General features: G+C 41.2%; 2 protein-coding genes across 4 annotated transcripts in view; one reads left to right on the top strand and one right to left on the bottom strand.

The window, feature by feature from the left end:
* tmtc3 (transmembrane O-mannosyltransferase targeting cadherins 3) overlaps positions 1 to 17,988 on the bottom strand; it is a 48,551-nt gene extending 30,563 nt beyond the window's left edge. Inside the window, exons 1-6 of one of the 3 annotated variants that reach the window (XM_079680205.1) lie at positions 17,830 to 17,988; positions 17,009 to 17,222; positions 16,501 to 16,719; positions 10,380 to 10,479; positions 7,983 to 8,098; positions 5,550 to 5,722 (exon numbers count right to left, since the gene is read on the bottom strand). In XM_079680205.1, coding sequence (XP_079536331.1) covers positions 5,550 to 5,722; positions 7,983 to 8,098; positions 10,380 to 10,479; positions 16,501 to 16,719; positions 17,009 to 17,197 — 797 coding nt within the window. In that variant the 5' untranslated portion in view covers positions 17,198 to 17,222; positions 17,830 to 17,988. The remainder of the gene's footprint in view (positions 1 to 5,549; positions 5,723 to 7,982; positions 8,099 to 10,379; positions 10,480 to 16,500; positions 16,720 to 17,008; positions 17,223 to 17,829) is intronic. The other 2 variants (XM_079680206.1, XM_079680207.1) reach the window with 2 other exon arrangements.
* A 423-nt stretch (positions 17,989 to 18,411) lies between these two features.
* cep290 (centrosomal protein 290) overlaps positions 18,412 to 19,515 on the top strand; it is an 84,660-nt gene continuing 83,556 nt past the window's right edge. Inside the window, 1 exon segment of the mRNA XM_079684574.1 lies at positions 18,412 to 19,162. Within this exon segment, the coding sequence (XP_079540700.1) occupies positions 19,058 to 19,162 (105 nt within the window). The 5' untranslated portion in view covers positions 18,412 to 19,057.

Below are 19,515 nucleotides of genomic sequence, written 5' to 3' on the forward strand. Positions count from 1 at the left end.
TTATTATTTATTATCTGAAACAATGTAATAACTTTTAAAACTGTTTCCAGTCACTTGCCCCATGCATTCAGCAGCAGCAGGCCATTCACTTTGATTTGATCCCTTTATGAAATGTCATCATTTCGACAATAAATAAATGCTACATAAACGTTATCTTGCACATTTTATCTAACCATCTCCGTTTCTAACTTTCAATATATTTGAAAAGAGATCTCTCTCTCTCACCTGCGTGCGGGGGCGGGGCCTCACAGACACGCTGCATCTCTCTCTCGCTCACAGACATGCTGCAGCGCTGTGCAGTGTGCACACAGTTCTGCCGGTAATGAATATTACATTTTGTGAGGAAACTTTTCCACCAATAATTCCAATAAGTATTCCAAAATGTATTCACTTCAGGTTTACGAAAGTAACTGTAATCAGATTACTCGTTTTTCAAATGTAACGCCAGCTGAATACAGTTAGCCTACTTGATTTTTGTATTCTGATTACGTAACGCCTTTACATATATTCCGTTACAACCCAACCCTGCTTCAAGGCTACTGTCCCGCAGCTCCTGCCTCTCTGTTGGACTCTGTTGCAGCGGGGCTGCTGCTGTGGAGCGCACAAAGAAGACTGTTCACAACGAAGGATCACTTCTTCTTCAAGGGAGGGAAGGTTTCGCAGTAGGCAGTCTACTGTCCCGCAGCTGCTGCCTCTCTGTTGGACTCTGGTACTGCAACTTACTCACGAGACGTTGTAAAAAAATAAATGGGCGGGGGGCGAACGCAGTAACCACTCCGCCAACGCCACAGTCACCCAAGTCACGCGGGCCGGATGAGAATGTCTGGCGGGCCGGATGTGGCCTGCGGGCCGCCAGTTGGTGGTCACTGCCCTACAGGAACAATTTGGGGCGAAGTGTCTTGCCCAGGGACACAACGACATGCTGACTGCAGTGGGACTCAAACTTGCTATCCCCTGATTCGAAGTCCAGCAATCTATCCATTGAGCCACAGCCGCCCCGCTAACACTCAGAGCTAACCTGTACTGGAGAGCATGTGTGTGAAGAAGCAGGAAATAAAAAAGAACTCACTTTGTGGAATAACCAGCAAGAGAGAAAGCATTTGAGCTCCATACTGTTTCAGAAATAATCCTTGATCTAACAATCCTTGCGTTTTATCACCGCAGCATTTTAGACAGTCTGCCAGGTCCCGCATGTGCCGCCATAAGCTCCGCCCCCTCTTATTGTTTTGGTTAAAACAAAAAAAAGCTTTATTTTTTTTTGGCCTTTATTTATACAGGTGAAAATCTCATTGAGACACTGGCGTGTTTCTCAATGTCGAGTACGGTTGCTTGGTAGCACATGTCTGCCGAGCATCTTGCTTCAGAAGCGAGGCAAGAATACTTCCTGGCATTCGGAAAACAAAGAGTGGAACAGGCGAGCAAGTGTGCAGGTGTGAATCACATGAGAGGCCCCGCCTTACATTTTCCGCCACAGATTTGGGGAAATTGGTCCGTGCCCAAAGCATTGTGGGGATTTTAAGACCGTGGAGTCTACACATGTGCAGCCTCGAAATTTCTCCAAACGAAATACGCCGGGCTCGGTAGAATTCCAAGTATTCTGGACATTGGAACAGTACTTCGGCGGCACTCGATGACGTAGTATCCTTGAAATAGTTGCTCTGCAGCAGCTTTACTCGCGATTGAGAAACACACAGGGTCTCATTCTCAAGAGAGACCTGTTTATACCCAGAATCAGCACTTTTGAAACAGGAAGTGAAATAGAGGGATATGAGGCATGGCTAGAATGGGTCATCTGTTTTTGAGCAAAACACTTCATAGACATGTTTTTTTATATTTTTTATATATATCTGAGACCTATGCTATTGCCTAAAAATAGCATAATAGGTGAACTTTAAGTTTAATGGTGCAATTTTTTTTTTTTTTTTTACAGTTAGTGATATCGTAAAAAAAAAGAAGCTGGTCCTTCTGTTTTTGAAACTAAAATTGAACAATAAAACGTGTCTCAATGAGAATACCATAAAGACAAATGGCAGGGTTGGCAACACACTCAGATTTCTTGCTGAAGGATACTTAAGACTTTTGGACTTTAGGCGTCTGAACGTTTAATGAGTCCTTTAAATCAGTGATTCTCAAATGGGGTTACGCGGACCCCTAGGGGTATGTTGGGGTACTGCAGGGGGTACGTGAGATTTTTTTTAAAAACTAAAAAAGGTTACCATGCATGATTACAAAAATAATCTTAGTACAATAAGTTAAATAGAAAAGACCATTTTATATAAAATATTCCTAGAACCACCAAGGGGATCCTCATAAACATGTCAACTTTGTGTATTGTATTTTATAGCTTTGCATAATATATCATTTTGTCACTACATTGCTCAAATTAAGAAGGGAATATTATTATAGTGCTATGATTAGTTATACTAAGTCGTAACCTAACGCATGCATTTCACAAAGACGTCTAAACCAGGGGTTGCTTTAAAGGGTCTTTATTCTGCTCATTTTCAGGTTCATATTTGTATTTTGTGCTTCTACTGTCACATGTTTACCTTTTCAAAAAGTGCTGTATTTAAATGTTACCCTCTGTCTGAAACCAGAGCCCGGTCTGCTCTGATTGGTCCGCTGGCCGGCTCTATTGTGATTGCTCAATATATATCCTTTATTTAACCAGGTAAAAGTCTCATTAGCCGCTTTCACACCAAGCACTTTGCCGTACTTAGTGCCAGCACTTAGTACCCCCATGCAACTAAGTACAGATCGCGTTCACACCGGAATAAGTTCCATGAGGGAAGATTACGCAAATGACGCCACTTTTTCTTCTTCTGCTTTTTCTTCTTTGGGTTTACTGGCGGGCAGCATACCACTTCACGGCGTATACTGCCACCCGAAGTCCCCGGCCGGAAGTCTCCAGAGTTGGGGACTGGCTTCAGTAGAAGCTGCTGGGACTAATGCTAATGCCAGCAGATACAATGGCGGCTTCACAAAACTCAGAGTTTTGCGGGGCGTGGTTTGCAATTCGCCCAGCCAATCGGAATTGGTACTTTTTCTCTAACCAGGATAGTACCACCTCTCTCGCAGGCACTAAAAAGGGGTAAAAAGTTCTCTGAACTAAGTTCTCTTTTTGGTGTGAACGCAAAATTCCAGGCACTAACGGAACTAAACGGGAAAAGTACGGGTAAAAGTACTCCAGTGTGAATGCGTTTAACGAGATTAAAATCTGTTTTCCAAGAGCGACCTGGCCAAGAGGGCAGCATGAACAAAGTTACAACAGATAAAACACAGACAATACAGGGTGACGAATACAGCTGTAAAACACAATTAACATGGCACATTAACCAGTCAATATGCAAATAAAAGAAACTATTATAAAACATTAAAAACTGGCACTTAGAGATGTCCCGCCTCTTTCCCTATCCTGTTCAATGTGTTGTAGCACTAGCCGATATACGTGCAAGTGTTACATAGTGATGTCACTTTGTTGCAGAAGTAAACAGATACCTCATTCACACCAACGCAACTCCGGTTCAAGCTCCATGCTAGAGCTTTTCAGGTTCAGAACCGGTTCTTCGGTTTAGCTCCGGCTCTTTTCACACTGCCCAGAGTCCGACTGGTGCTGCGTCATTGCGTCATCGTTTGCGTCATGACGTAACCGTTTGCGTGCCTGCTTCATAAAGCCAAACCGCGGAAACCCCTCACAGCTGACACCGACAAAAACAACAATGGTTGATTGTTCTCCAGCTTCCTCTGTACCTCTTCAGAAGACCAGATTCCCAGTAGGTAGCTGGTCTCTTCAGTGGACCACTGCTGCTTGTTACGTTTCTCCATTATTGTGTACACACTGGATAAAATGCCAGCTTTCTGTTGTTGTTCAGGAGTTGATCCCGCCCCTGCCCCCGCCTCGACGTAAGCGTGACGTATGTGGTGCTTCTGCTCTGGCCGGACAATTTTTTGGTGCTCGAAATGAACCGGATTCCGGAGCTAAGAGGCTGTTCCGCTGCGGTGTGAACAGGAAAACCCGGTGCTTTTCAAGCTCCAGCTCCGAACCGGTTGGTGTGAATGAGGTAAAAGGAGTCCAATGGAGTGTGGGAGAGAGAAACTCCCTCTGGTGGAAAACAGGGATTTTAGCCTTTGCAGACCATGTTTTCTGGCAATAACGGAAACATTTGAAGGCTGTTTTGTCTCAGATACAACAACACGGGGGCAATCAACCGTATTTTTTTTTGTAATTTCACAGAGCTCTAGAAAGCTACGTACTTTCGTCCTGTCTGTGAAAAGCATGCTGCTGGATTTAATTCCTGTTGACCTCCGTGCCTTCAGGATCAGGAAATTAAATCCCAGGTTCAGACAGACTTCTGATCAATTCCCTGGCACAAATGTTCCCTACTTCAGTCTCTGTTGTAGCATCAGACGCAGCATGTTGAGCCCCCGTAACGACATTAAAACACTCACAAGAAGTCGTCTGTCCGAGGAAAAGACACAAAAAAAACGGTTTTCAAATTGAATTTTGTGTAGTATTTCACGTTTATCAGAAACGATGCACAGGGTGTACGTGTTGAGCTCCACGATATGTAAAGCAGATACTTTGTCAATGTCGGTAGGTGTCATGGGTGAGAGGAGATCCCATAAGGTATGTTCACCTATCATGATCAAATTCCCCTGCAGTGATAACAATCTCTACGTTATCGCTACCATAAATATCCTATTATTGCATACATATTGCATTCCACATACATTTGCTTTAGATGGTTATCAGCATTTTTTAAGAGGTCACAGTCAACATGTTAGGAAACTCGTAACTTAGTGGAATAAGGAAAACACAGTGTTCTGTTTTCCCATGCACCATCATGTGAGAGGATTAGAGGGAATATTTTTCAGTTGGTTTCAGGTTGCTGAGGCTTCGACCTTTTAAACTCTTCACATTTGACAGCTTTGAACGTCTGAGATAAAGGAATTAGAGCGACATGTTCAATGAAAATGAATGTGTTATTTCTTTTTATGCAGAACATCAATCAGCCGCAGGAAGACAGAAGCCATGGGCAGATTTTCTACATCAATCAAACAAAAATAAAACATTATGTAAATCATTACGTCATCGAAAAAAGAGAACCAGTCTCGTATAATGCGTTTACATAATCCTGCATCCATCATGAGTTTTAATGTTCCACTGCCCTTTAGTATCTGCACATGTCTTTTCCTTTTCTGCACAAAAGAGCTATGTATTTTTTTAAGAACGCCAAACTATGAAAGAAAATGCATGAATATAAGCCATATTCTATTGACATGTACTGTATATATACTTTTTATTTTGTATTTTATTATATATGTTGGAGGAAGAATTCATTGCCATTTCTACTCTGTAGCTTTGTGCATATGGCAATAAGACCTTTGAATTTGAATTGAATTGAAATGTCATACAAATATTTCATCATCCTGTAGCAATATATAAAGACAGTGAAAGTACGATTTTAATCTATAGAGTATAATACAAACTGAGAGAAATAGCTTTATAGGGTGTAAAGGGTAGCTGCTGATAGGATAATGCTGCGTACCTTGTGAACACAGGAAGCTGCGACTGGATGATCTGGACCCTGACGATGACGAGCAGCAGGGTGCTGATGACGAGGACGATGAGCTTCAGCAGAGTCTGCATGAGAGCGTAGGGGAAACCGTCTTTACCCTGCAACACCTGCCGAAGCGTGTCCAACAGCATGGGCAAGGAAAACTGAGAGAAAGAGGAAGGAATTGGTCAACAACAGAATATTATATTTTACAGGGTTAGTACAGGCTTTCAGAATGAAGTCCCTTTTCCTTTTTGTTTTAGCTGTGAGCGACTCTTCAGTTCTATCTGTCTGTAGATTCACAAACGTTTTCCCACCTCATTTGGCTGATTTTAGTGACTTACAGTAAATGCAATAAACCATGAAGATATTAACTCAGAAGAGCCAGAAACATGCAGGTACATTTGCTGTAAGTTAGCCATACCATTGGAAGTGGAAGCTTAAAATGGGCCAAACCGTGTTATACATTTGTTGGTTTAATGGTTTAAAGCACAGGTGTCACAGATGTTTTTTTATTCTGCAACAGAGGACTCGAATACTTTCTGTTGTTCGCTCCACCATTTTGGAGCCCAGATAATAATAATAATAATAATAATAATAATAATACATTACATTTCTAAAGCGCTTTTCCTGGTGCTCAAAGCTAGAGATGTCCCGATCCGATCATGTGATCGGGGATCGGAGCCGATCACGTTATTTTCAAAAGATCGGAATCGGGAGAAAAAAATCGGGGATCGGGATTTAAAAAAAAAAAATGTTTAAATACTTTTTAAAGTTTTGTATTCAATGTTACAAAACAAAAATGACCATGTTCAAGTCTTAAAGTCATCCTGAGGCCTTAGTTTTGGTTTCAAATGACAGAACATCATGTATGTGTTGCTTCTTTGGGGCTTGTTTTCATAGACCTGGTTGCTTATTTCTCTCAAATCTGGAAACAGAGTGGGCAGGGCGCAGTGTCTAATTGTAGCAGTAAGCTAACGAGTACTGATAAGCTTTATTTTGTTTTGATCCAATGCTGCACAACTGAACTGATCCAATGCTGCTGTGAAAGAAAGAAGCTATATCCATGTTGGATAGAATATCCAATTTAAATAAAAAAATAACCTTAAGGGACAACTTGAATGCTTTTTTTCTTTTTTTTTCTCTTAATGCATTGCATAAAGATCGGATCGGGAAAAATCGGTATCGGCAAATAGTCAAAATCAAATGATCGGAATCGGATCGGGAGCAAAAAAAGGTGATCGGGACATCCCTACTCAAAGCGCTTACAAGCAAGTAAAACAAAATAAAGACAAAAGTAGAAAGTGCTAAGCTAGGAGGAATCAGGGCAAGGGGTTAGTTGATTAGGAGTTGAAGGCAAGAGTGAAAAGGTGAGTTTTGAGGGATTGTTTGAATGATGTGAGAGTGATGGCGGATCTGACGTGGCTGGGGAGGGAGTTCCAGAGTGTGGGGGAGGCTGCTGCGAAGGCCCTGTCACCCCAGGTCCGGAGCTTTGTCCTGATGGGCTACAGTAGGTTAGCTTCAGCAGACCTGAGGCGACGGGTGGGGGTGTGTCGTTGGATGAGGTCACAGAGGTAGGGGGGGGCAAGGTTGTTGAGGGCTTTGAAAGTGAAAAGTAATATTTGAAAGTCAATGCGGTGATTGATGGGGATAGCGGTGTCGACACTTGGCATGCCTACGCGGGATTTCTGTAATGCTTTATGTGGTGTTTGTCAGATGAATATTAGACAGTTACAGCAGCTCGTGTTCTGACAGAAACCTGAGTCTGATGTGACAGAGAGCCAACAACAATCTAAGAAATATTTTCATTGGATACCTGCCTGTCACATAAATCATTTTAAATCCTTAATCGGTTTTTAGATCCCTTAATGGCTTAGTTTTTACCGTCTGACATGGTTCAGATGTATGTGACTGCTAGGTCTCTTACTCCAACCTCCTGATTGTTTAATAGGCAAATAGATCAACGTTAAAATTGCCCGTCAACGTGTCCGGGAAGATTTCAATGTCTCGTACAAATGAAAGTCAAAGCTTTTCTGCAGGGAGAATCCTGTGTCTGTGGCCTTTAGACCACCCTGGATGGATTTCTCTAAAATCACCAATGAGGACTTTGCAGACTGCTGAGAAATTCAAGCCTCCATAACCCTGGAGTGTTGTCATCCCAGCGATGGTATCTTGTTGTGCTGATGTGGCATCGATAAGAAGGGCTGGTGCTGACTTGTTTATTCAGCCCATTTCTTTTTTTTTATAGATATTTTTGGGCAACTTCGGTGTGCTCGGGAGTCCAACCCATGTACTTGGCAGTTCATCGCATATTGCCCCACCAGGTCTCACCGCTGAGCTATTTGGTGGAAAAAATGTGCCTATTTTTTTTGTTAGCTGGTGGGACTAATTGGAACAAAGAGTGAACACGTTTCTGAGGCTTACCCCTTGAGCCACAAACACTTCATGGACACAGCAGATGCCGACCACAGTGATTCCCTGCTCCTTGCATAGTGTTGCTGCAGCCACTAGAATAACTGTCAGAGCGATGGGAGCCCACACTGAAAAAAGAAGGAACACAAATAATAGACAATTTATGCAAAAGCTAATACAGTGGTTACCAGACGTGGGAAGTAGTGGAGTACAAATACTTCGTTACTGTACTTAAGTACATTTTTCTGGTATCAGTACTTTACTTATTTTTCTGATGACTTTTAACTTCTTACATGTTGAACTCAAATACCTGTACTTTCTACTTCTCACATGTTGAACCCAAATACCTGTACTTTCTATTTCTCTCATTTTCCAAACCGGCTGGTTCCTTTAGTCTGAATGTGTGTTTGGTGGCGTGATCATTATTATTTAGAGTCATTGCGTGCCTATTGATTTGAACACGATCCGTGTATCCATCATTTCCTGGTCTTCTCTAAAGAAGAGGGACCAATGGAAACGTTGTCATGTTGCCGTTGTTCAGCATGGAAACATTCATTAGCTAACAATGACATTATTGTTCTATTATAAAGGGAGGTCAGGTACTCTTTAAAACAGCTGCTAGTTATGGGTACTTTTTACTGAAGTACATTTCACAGCCTCTTTACTTTTACTTGAGTAAAGAAGTTTAGTCAGTACTTCTACTTTCACCAGAGTATTTTAAACACGAGTATCTGTACTTCTACTTGAGTAAAGGATGTGGGTTATTTTGCCATCTCTGCAAATAATAGACAATTTATGCAAAAGCTAATACAGAGGTTACATCTCTAATCCCCAAATATCCCTGATTCTCTGTACAGATGACGTTCTGGGCAGTTTTATAATCCGCAGCCCAGATGTCTGCATATCCCATGCCAGTTTGAAATGTTTAAAGTCAGGATACTTTGATATTGCTGCACTTTAAAAGTTAACAAGATCTTAGCTGGTGAATAAAGCTCATAAAACAGATGCATCTGTTTTCGAGCCTCTTTCACCAATATGGAGATGTGCAATTGACCACGTAATTTTGTTTGTTGTTCGTGCTGACGACTTGAAGCAAGTGCTAGGCAACACATTTTTTTTTGTCGCGATTAAAAGGAGGAAAACACTCATTTTATATCTCTTTTGTTATAGAAAAACAAGTTACCCTCAGAGTCCAGTGATAAGAACATTCAAATGTACAGTGGTTACATATAACTCTGGTTCTATCAACTCCGCGGTCTGGAAGGGATTTAAAATGTCCATCTAAGAGTTCGGTACCTTTCTCTATTTTTATGTCCTCGCCAGTTATTTTCTGTTCTTGTTCATGTGAGCGCTGCAGCAGTCTTAGGCCCGCCCAAAATGTTCTCATTGGTTGAGATGCGTGATGACACCCTTCTATCTGTTTTATTTGTTCTATGTCCTATATCCTATATATATATATATATATATATATATATAGATATATAAGCCTATAAGCCTGTGACTTATGTGTTCATTGCCATATCTACACTGTAATGGGCACATGACAATAAAGACTTGAATCTCAAGCCAATACTGATCGCCCATCCCAGAGCCATAACGCAGCCTTTCTTAAAACTGTTTACTTGCTCTACCACAGGTGTGTGTGTGTGTTTTATTCATTATAGATTCTTATTGCGTGTTGTACTTATAACATTATTTTTGTAATATCACAGATGTGTTGCGTATCTCTTTTCCTCAGGACACGATTATAGAAACAAATTACACATGTATTTAACTACGGAAAATATCCCCCCGATAACAAATACAGGCATGCGGAGTAACACCAATGAACCACTAACAACAAAGTCGTAATTAGAGTAGACTTCGAGGAACTGGAATTCAGCTTACATGGGATATTTAGTTTTAATTAACAGACCAATCATGTTAAGTGTTGCCATGACTTTCTGTGACATCAAAACATTCCTTCGAGCCAGGTGTTTAGTTCTACCCTTATCACTTTGATCATAGTTGCCTACATGAGCCTTTGACTGTGGATTGAAAATCATGTATTGCGATACTACGGAAGAGGATTAGGGCCACATTAATTTTTAATCTCAGAATTCTGACTTTAATCTCAGAACAAAAAAACATAATTTTTTTTAAAAGAAAAAAAAAGTCTAAATATGATATTAGGCCTCAAATCATCTGAGGCCTGGCGCCCTCCCCTGCAACCTTTGGCGCGCCCCCCAGGTTGGGAACCACTGTTCTAGATCATTGAATCACACGTGAGAATGTTGGCTTTGGTTTTCTGCCTCTGTCTTGAATGTTTGCAGTACTGTCTTCATGAAAGGTCACAAGGAAAATAAGAATTCCTCGAAATGAGAGCAGTGCTATTGGAGGTGAGACATCAAGAAGTTATGTTAGACTTACCAATGGAGTGGTCTCTCCCTGTTGATTTTGTGTAGGCCAGGAAAGCGGCCAGGAGAAAGATGGAGGAAAGAAGTTCTGCTCGGCCAACCACACCTGTGACCTGATGATAAAAAGTGGAAACAGTAAGTACTGCAACACATCCATCCGTTCATTTTAAGTACAGATAACACAATTAAAGAGGGTAGTGCTCCAACACAATGTACGTGTTAGGCTAAGAGGCGGGACATCTCCAATCGGTTGACCAATTACAACAGAGCTGGCCAGCTAACCAATCAGAGCAGACTGGGCTCTGGTTTCAGACAGAGGGTGAAAAGAGGTGCTGCAGCACAGACAGTATGAGAAAAATAAATGTATTATTAATAAAGCATTTAACAGTATTAGCACAAAATACAAATATGAACCTAAACATTTGAATAATAGGGACCCTTTAAGGCTAAGAAATAAGATATGATAGTGGATAATCTTTCAATGGAATGATAATGATGAAATCTTATTTTGATAGTAGTGATAAACAATAATGTTGTCTAAATTCACATCAACAAGCAAGTCGTTTAAGAATATGTGATTTAATGATAAAACCAGACTATGGGTGACGTCTCGGAGGCTACATTAGATGCTTTCACACCGCAGTACTTTTCCCACTTTAGTTAATCAGAACTCTTTAGTTCTCATAAACTAAGTACAGATCGCGTTCACAACGGAATAAGTCCCTGGGGGGTGGATTAAGCAAATTAAGCCGCTGACGTCACTTCTTCTTCTTCTGCTTTGGGTTTACTGGCAGGCCGCAAAGAGAGGCTGGGACTCCCAGCAGCTTCTACTGAAGCCTTCCGAGTAAATCGCCAGAACGCCGTCACCTCCTCATCTCCACCGCTCCCATGTCTTCTTTTGTGTTGCGATAAGTCTCTCTGCGTTTCTGCGCTGGGCTAATAATGCAATGCAAGGATAATAAAATGGCGGCTTCACAAAACCTTTTGGGAGTTTTACGGGGAGTGGTTTGCAATCCGCCCAGCCAATCAGACATAGGAACCTTTTTCTCCCACGAAAGTCCCTGCTCTCTAGCAGGGATGGAAAACTGACAGAAAAGGAGGTAAAAAAGTTTCTCATTAACTAATTTTAGCTCCGGCTCTTTTTAGTGTGAATGCGACATTTCGGAACTATATCGGAACTAAAGTGGGAAAAGCACTGCGGTGTGAACGTGCCTACACATATGCTATAGCGTTTATGGTTTCGATCCCTACATAAAAAAACTTTTTTCATTTTCTCTGTTGGGAAACAGTTAAAGGTGGGGTAGGCAATTTTGGAGAAACCAGCTCGAGTGGCTAGAATTTGAAAATACAAAACCGGAAAAAATCTGCCACTTCCTTACAGAGCCCATCCTCCAACACACACGAACGTGCACATGACCAATGAGGGCACGAGATACGTTTGTGCACAGATGGAAGGCTGACAGGCAGGTAGGCCATCCAATTATTTTAGCCGGCTCAGATGATTGGTCGGCTTTTTACAGCACCACGGCTTCCACAGATGATGATTTTTTAATGGATTTTTTGTAAAAGCATTTAATGTATTCATTGCTATCGGGACGTTGAGAGCATTCCATGGAATATATCAAAAAGTGTTTCTGAAATAAATGACATACATACCCCACCTTTAAGTAACCTTTACGTAATTTTCCCACAGTCTGTCAGAACTTCTGTCAAGTTCATCAGCGTTTCTCCCCAGGATTTAACAAGCACCAGTTAAATCCTTAAATAACCCTCAAGAGAAGAACCAACACATAAACGTGCTCTACTCTAATCCCCTTGAAAGAACACAAACATTTTTACAAGTGGAAGGAACAAGAGTCCACATTATGCAGACATCTGACACCAAACCTCCTAAACGTTCTGACATGCTGGCTGCCATTCATCCATAAATTCAATGGGTGCGTGTAGTTTTATTTGCAGGAATACGCAACAGTTGTGGTGGACACATCGAAAGGAAAAGAAGGGGTGTCCATCCCCCTTTCCCTTTCCCTTTCACTTACTAACTGGTGAACAGGTGATATCCTCATTGCTACGGCTACCAACACCACGTGCATTTCCGTAAGTGATGCTTAAACACGTTTACAAATAGCATTGTAATATATCTGGCTCCTACACACTTTACAGCCCTGGAATCCAGTTGGTCTACTCAAGTCATTTCTCTAAGCGGATTACAAGCAGATGTACTGTGGATTAACTCTTTGACATTAACTTCTGTCATTTGTGTAAATGATGACTGCCCTCGTGATGAAGAAATTACATTCTCACTTCCACCTCAACCCAAATCAATCTTTACAATGGACGTACTCCCAAAGCACACATTGGGTCCAAAAAAAAGGCTCTACGAAGCACTTTTCAAGTGATGAAGTCTGTTGTGTCTGTATCCCTTAGGAGGATAGTGACTTTATAGAGATGGGTAAACACATCTAGATTCAAATTAAGTATCAAACAGTATCACAATAACTAAACTTACTTTATCAGGCAGCTTTAGTACTGCTATGCTCGGTTGATAAGATGGCACATTTCTTATGCGGGGCCATTTTGATACACGAAGACCAAGTAAACATGCTTGATCAAGTGCTACATCCATTGTTTCCCGTTTGATTACACTAAATGCTGCAAACAACTGCATTATATTAATAAGTATAGGACTATTACTGGTTACGCAACAAGTTAATACACTTGGGAGGCGTGTGGCGCAGTGGACTAGTGCGTTGGTGTTCGGATCAGGGGGTCACAGCAGGTTCAAACCCCACTGCAGTCAACATGTCGTTGTGTCCCTGGGCAAGACACTTCACCCCAAATTGTCCACAGTATTGAGTATGTTAGTCGCTTTGGATAAAAGCTTCTAACGAGTAACATGTAATGTACACTGATTTGATCGAAAAGATGGATTCACAAGTAACAAAGACATTTAAGGAACATGTGGTGCATTTGCTTGCGTGTCTTGTCAGTCCATCACATTTAATCCAACACAATGGTGGAAAGGCTGACCACAATTATTGTTTGTTAATTTGTCCGAATGACTACAAATCCCTTGTGTGTGTGTTCGTCCATTTGTACAGTGTTTTGGGCGCTGCTTTTCAGTGAGCGCTTTCACCCAAGTGCCATTTGAGAGGCTTAATATACTGCTGTAGAGTTAGTACACTCAATTATTTGTATTTGAAGATTCTCCATTCAAAAAGACAGATAACCCAAAAAACACACTGAGAAAGACACAGGGACACACAGGGACTCTTTGTACGCACTTATCATGAAGGGACCTTCAGTGCTTGGAGCATAACTCAAAAACAAATGATCCGTTCAGAGAGAGATTCCAGACGGCGATAACATGAAGGACATTCGCTGGACTAACTCTAAGGGCTCATTTGTGAGGCAAATTGTTTCCATTCAAGAAGTCTGAGAGACTCGGCATAGATTAGAGAACACCATGAGGAAGATTGGCGCAGCGGAGCATGCTGTGTAACAGTAGCACTCCCGAGAAGCAGAATGTTTTCTCTGTTTACCTCCTCTGGTCAGGGCCTGTCTGCTCATCCATTCGGCTACGTTCAATAGGATGAATTACAAAGTCCTAATTGGGGAAGAGGCTTTTTTAGACAGGCCCTATAGAAGGGAATGAGGTCAAGTTCAAATGATAAACAATACGCAAAAGGTTTCCTGTTACTGGTTAAAGTTAAATAACATTTATGGTCCGGATAATATTCAAGATTGACAGCTGTAACTTAAGGAGGGATGGCCATTGCTCTGCTATCTGAAGAGGTTTGAATGACAGTTGGAGTAACTTGAGTTGATTTTATCTCATGATGAGTGAGTTCAAAGCATGTCTACACACACGAGATGTGATGGATAACATAAAGTCACACCCTGAGCAGGTCACACGGGGCAGGGTGTGACAATATTCAGGTTTTCACTACATGTAGCTTCTTTGTGGGCGGAAATTCTTTAGTATTCACGCCGTAGAGCAGGGGTGGGGAACCTCCGGCCTCCGGGCCGTATACGGCCCACGAGACCATTTGGTACGGCCCTCGAGGTAATTTATAAAAACACGCAAAAAAGAAAAAAATTCAAGAAATCTAGACCGCAAAAAAAATTAAACAAGCAAGTGCCTGTTTTTCCTGGCCAAGGTCAGGGTCCTTGAACACAACACGAGCCTAACGTGTCATCACGTGGTATATTTCTCGTCTGACAGGGGTGCAGTTCTGATGGAGAGCACCAGAACACGGCTCCAACACTTCACAAATTGCAGTACCCATAAGGAGCCGTACACATGCCGCAGTTTTTTCGTGGCTCGGTGGCTGTGTCTTTAGTTGAAAGCCCAGAGGCGATCTGTTCATCTGTCATACTGATCATACAGTCAATAACTTTCTTGTTATTAGCATCTGGTTAGCTAGCTATGCTAACGAATATAAGAAGCTTTTTCTCCAACCAGTAAGGTAAAGGCACATCTTTATATGATCATTATAGTTATTATAAAAAAATAAGAGAATAAAGTAAACAGATATAAAATACTATATGACAGTAAAAAAAGTTGTTATTAATAAACAAGAATACAGTTTGAAAGGGAAGTGATTTGTAAAATATCCATAAAGAAAAAGAAATCTGCTTCCAGTTCTGTTTCATATGGATGTTGAGAGATGTATCCATAGATCTCTTAATGTTGCTCTCAAAGTGCACCAGATTGATGCTTTTAACTTCAACATTTAAAAAAGAAAATCTTCCCGGGGGAGGATGGACCCCCCCCCTAGAGGAGGTTAGGTCCCCCCCCCACTTAAATCATGTTCACATGGATAGGATACTAAATACATTTGCACACATCTTGTGTCCATATCTTTCTGTTTTGGTGGTCATGCCACACCCGTGCACGACGTGAATGCATGCACGAGTCATGGTGAGATCTCTGGATTAAGAGGTTGCTGTTTCTTTGCACAGCATGAAAGAAAGGCCAAATGAATGGGCTGTGATTTTAGTTTTTTTAAGCAGAGGTCAATAATTTGTACGGCCCTCGGAGGATGTTGAAAAATTGAAATGGCCCTTGAGAGGAAAAAGGTTCCCCACCCCTGCCGTAGAGAAACAACACTCCCAGAACGAAAAGCGCATACACACAACCACCTGTTCTTCCCATATGGTAGAACTGAGGAAGTGTGTGACTGAGTTGCCTGTTGCATGTTGGAACAAAGCTGAGGGGTTGATGCTATAGAAGTATTGGAAGCATCAGGCGAGTGATCTCTCCTCTCCTCCCGTTTAAACAGCATGTACATCAACACACGGCTTATACACTTTTTTTACATGTTGGATCTTAAAACTATGTTTGCGGTTCCATTTACGAGAGATCGAGTGAGTTCTAACATGAGGAATTCCCTCTTCTAGTTTGTGTCATGCATCTGTGAATGGTTTTCTTTAAGTACACAGTCAGTGCTGCTCGTTTAATGTTTGGGCTTAGATGGATATTGTCTAGGTGTCTGTGGCTCAAGGGGAAAAAGGGAGTTTAGAAATGAGATGTTTGGTGGTTTGATCCCCAGACCCTACATGTCAAAGTGTCCTTGCGCAAGATGCTCAACTCCAATTGCTCTAGTAGGCATGTTAAAAGTATATTTAAGTTTGTTTTGTAAACTTAATACCAATTAATGTCTAATAATATAATGTCTTGGTCTCTTGCCTGGTTTAAAATATAACTACATGTTTGCAAACATCTTTCCCAATTGAAGTAAAAGGCTAAAGTCAAAAAGAAGTATGATATAATAGTGGACAATGGCCCTGTAGACCAACTGCCTGCTGCTTACGCTGTACTTTCCAGTGTGGTTAGCATCAATTTAGAAAAAGCCTCACTCTTGCTTGAGGAGATGCGCTTGTTATTCCCTGCCTAATAATACATATGTTATAAAAGGCCGAACTGCATCAAATGCTTGTTCCTAGAAAGCAGCATATTTTCAGTGGAAACCTCATGCTTGAAAAGTAATTGAAAGGTCTAACCAATAGCCTATTACTTTACACACAAAATTGATTTGTCACTGATTGTTATAACACCATTTCAGTTGATCAATTTGACAGAGACATATTTACATCCTTACAATGCTTTGTCCCAGTAAATATATACTTACAGCTTCAGTGTGGATGGGGTGCACAGCAAACAGCAATGCTGCCACCAAGCTGGAGGTGTTGTCCAGGAACAAACGGCACACTCGCAGGAAAAGCACACATACTACGGCGTGTAGAACAACATTGAGAAAATGGTAGGAGGCAGCGCTCAGCTCACTGAAGAGGTAGTTCAGTCGAAAGGTGAGTACCGTTAGGGGTCGGTAAGATTTATGGCTCCGCTCCTGTAGTGGGATATACACAATATTCTGTCAGTTGATGGACTGAGAGACATTAAAAGGGTGACACGTGTTTTGTTTAGCTTTTAAGTGATATTTAATGAATCCATTATAGTCAGGTTAATATGAGGAGGTTGCAACAAAGTTCCCTAAAGTTCAAATGAACTCATTGTCCCTAATAAAACTATTAATACACCACATTTTAAAGACATCCTCTTTAGCTTTTATCTATAACAATTTAAACTTAGTAAGCCCATACTGATAAACCAAAGGTGTGTTATGGACAATGACTTACCTCAGACATGGGTGTTCCCCAGAAGTCATTTTGGAATAGGTTGCGGATAGGGGTTGAGGGTCGTAGGTCCTTGTTGTCAAGGATTGCAGAGACATCATCAAACACAAAGCCGCAGGACAGACTGTTCCAGTAACATCCCACCACCAGTCCAGTCAAAAGTAAAATCTCCTTCCATGACACGACAGCCATGGCTGACCAAAGCCGTCATTGATCACTGTAAAGGACAAAAAAAGGGGTTTGACATACAATACAATTAGCTGACATAATTGTAGTTTGTCAAAGATTTGTTTCCTAGTTGGACTTAGCAAGTATTCAATCATAACCACAATGAAGCTCTTCAAATTACTTGGATAGGGCAAGTTTATAAAACTACCATATAAAGTATGTTCCTTGTATTGTTCTTTTAATGTGCTTTTGATGATACCTTGTCCAAAAACTCACTCACAGGCTGTTTTACCACCCTTATAAGCTTATACAAAAAATACATCAGACATGCATCCGGTACAGTAACAGCTGGCAGCAAAAAAAGTACAGGGTGGAGCTTAACAGCATTTTTTAACCAATGCTAGCTTAATGCCCTCTTTAAATAGTTATATCACAGACATTTGTTAAATACAGTCAACATTGGTATCGCTCGATCATGGTGTTTAAAAAGGACATGCATGCTCAGATCATTCTTGAACCGGCTTCTGCAACACAACGTTAGCAAACGATAAAGCAAATTTAGCAGCTAGCTAATGATAGCTAGGTTTGTACAAGCATTCAAGACGGTTATGGTGGAAGCAGATTAATACGAGGTATTTCTTGAATGTCCCACCTACCGTGGCTATAAAAGGACTGACCGTGACTGCATATGTGATATCAAAACGTCAGAATGGTTAACATTTTCATACATACGGAGTGCAGAGTTTAGCAAGCATGGATGTATAAAGAGAAATACAGCGTCGTAGGTGGAGCACCGTTCATTCCTATGAGAGTTGCTCAGAGGCGCATGAAGCAAATATGTACCTGTGTGTGGGCCCACAGAGCATGCGCAGTTGAGTTTCTCCTTAAGCCCCGCCCTGATCTCCAGCTCTGGCTCAGTCAAATTAATGGAGAGGACACAATAACTCTTTAATCAGCTTTTAGCGCATTTTAAAACGTTAAAACTGTGGTGATTTAAATAAGGGCTATAATAGAGTCCGTGCTCCGTAGTTTATTTAGCTAAAAAAAAATCCTACTCAGATTAACAGACGTCTCTTTCCCAATGTAAATCAATGGGGAAAAGTATTTTGGGGGCAAGATGACGTCAAGGAAGATGTAGTACCACCGGTTCGCCACTACGGCTATACCAAAAACCGGCTTCAACGGGCGGCACACTTCCTGGGGATTTGATTAGCAGAAAGCTAGCTGCAACCGCTTCAACACATCTTCTCCATCAGTTCCGGTTCAGAGTTGACCGCGCAAGTTAAACGTTAGCTAAAAACACTCGGTGCTTTTTTTGACAAACGTTGTTAAAATGCGACTTATAAGTACTTTGTGGTAATGCTCTTTCCACCATGCATGTTAAGTCTAGTATATTTCCTTGAGAGGACTTACCCTGCGTTTTTAAAAAGTTGTAGTTGTATTTCCTTGAGGACTAACGTTAGCTTTTTGTAGCTAACCAAGTTACAGCTGGTGTTGTCAACGGTAACCTAGCAGCCGAAGCATCATGGAAAGTTCAGGATGGATGGTTACTGACATTTTAACACACATCTACATTTAACTTATCTTGGCAAGCGGTGTTAAATAACAACAGACATTTGCTTACAACTTTCAAAAGACAGCTAGCTAATTCATGAACTCAAGTGGAGTTTGTTGTAGCAGTTAGTACTGATTTAACGTACCTAAAAGTAATCACAAATGTAGTTAGCTAATGTCTAAACCAATTTCGTGCTACAAGGCAATGTTAAGCCATGTTTTCTTAACTCCAAAGAGCTAACTGACCAGCTAACACTGACATTGTGTAGCTGACAGGTTTTTATTCTGCACAATTCCTCGTTAAATATTAACGAACACGCTACTGCCAAGATGCCTGCTGCTCTGGACTGGGATAAAGTGACCAGAATTGAACCAGAGAGCCTGCTTGAATGTGAAAATGACCAAGTGGACGAAGTCTTCGGCATGTTTCTTTCGGTAATTTCCACACTTCACCACACTAACTTACACATGTCATTTTTGCAAAATTGAGCAAACAACAACGCTTCTCTGGTTTAAAACTACAGTGGGCAGTGTGTTTATCCATGGCTACTTGAAAAGGAAGACTCCTGTCCTGCTGATCTCTTTGGAGATTATTGTTTTATACATTCTTTCTCAGTGGCTTTTTCAGCTAAATATACTTATCAGATTGTTTTGCTTTCACTGCCTGTCCTTCTGTGTGCAATGTTGACCTGGATATCGCACATAGTTGTAGCCTGCAGAACTTAACGCAAATGTTAAGTGAAAGCTGTCAGTCCAAGAAAAACTTATAATTGTATGTAGCTGTAATA

The sequence above is a fragment of the Notothenia rossii genome (genome assembly GCF_949606895.1).
Source record: "Notothenia rossii genome assembly, chromosome: 5".
Taxonomy (NCBI): Eukaryota; Metazoa; Chordata; class Actinopteri; order Perciformes; family Nototheniidae; genus Notothenia; species Notothenia rossii.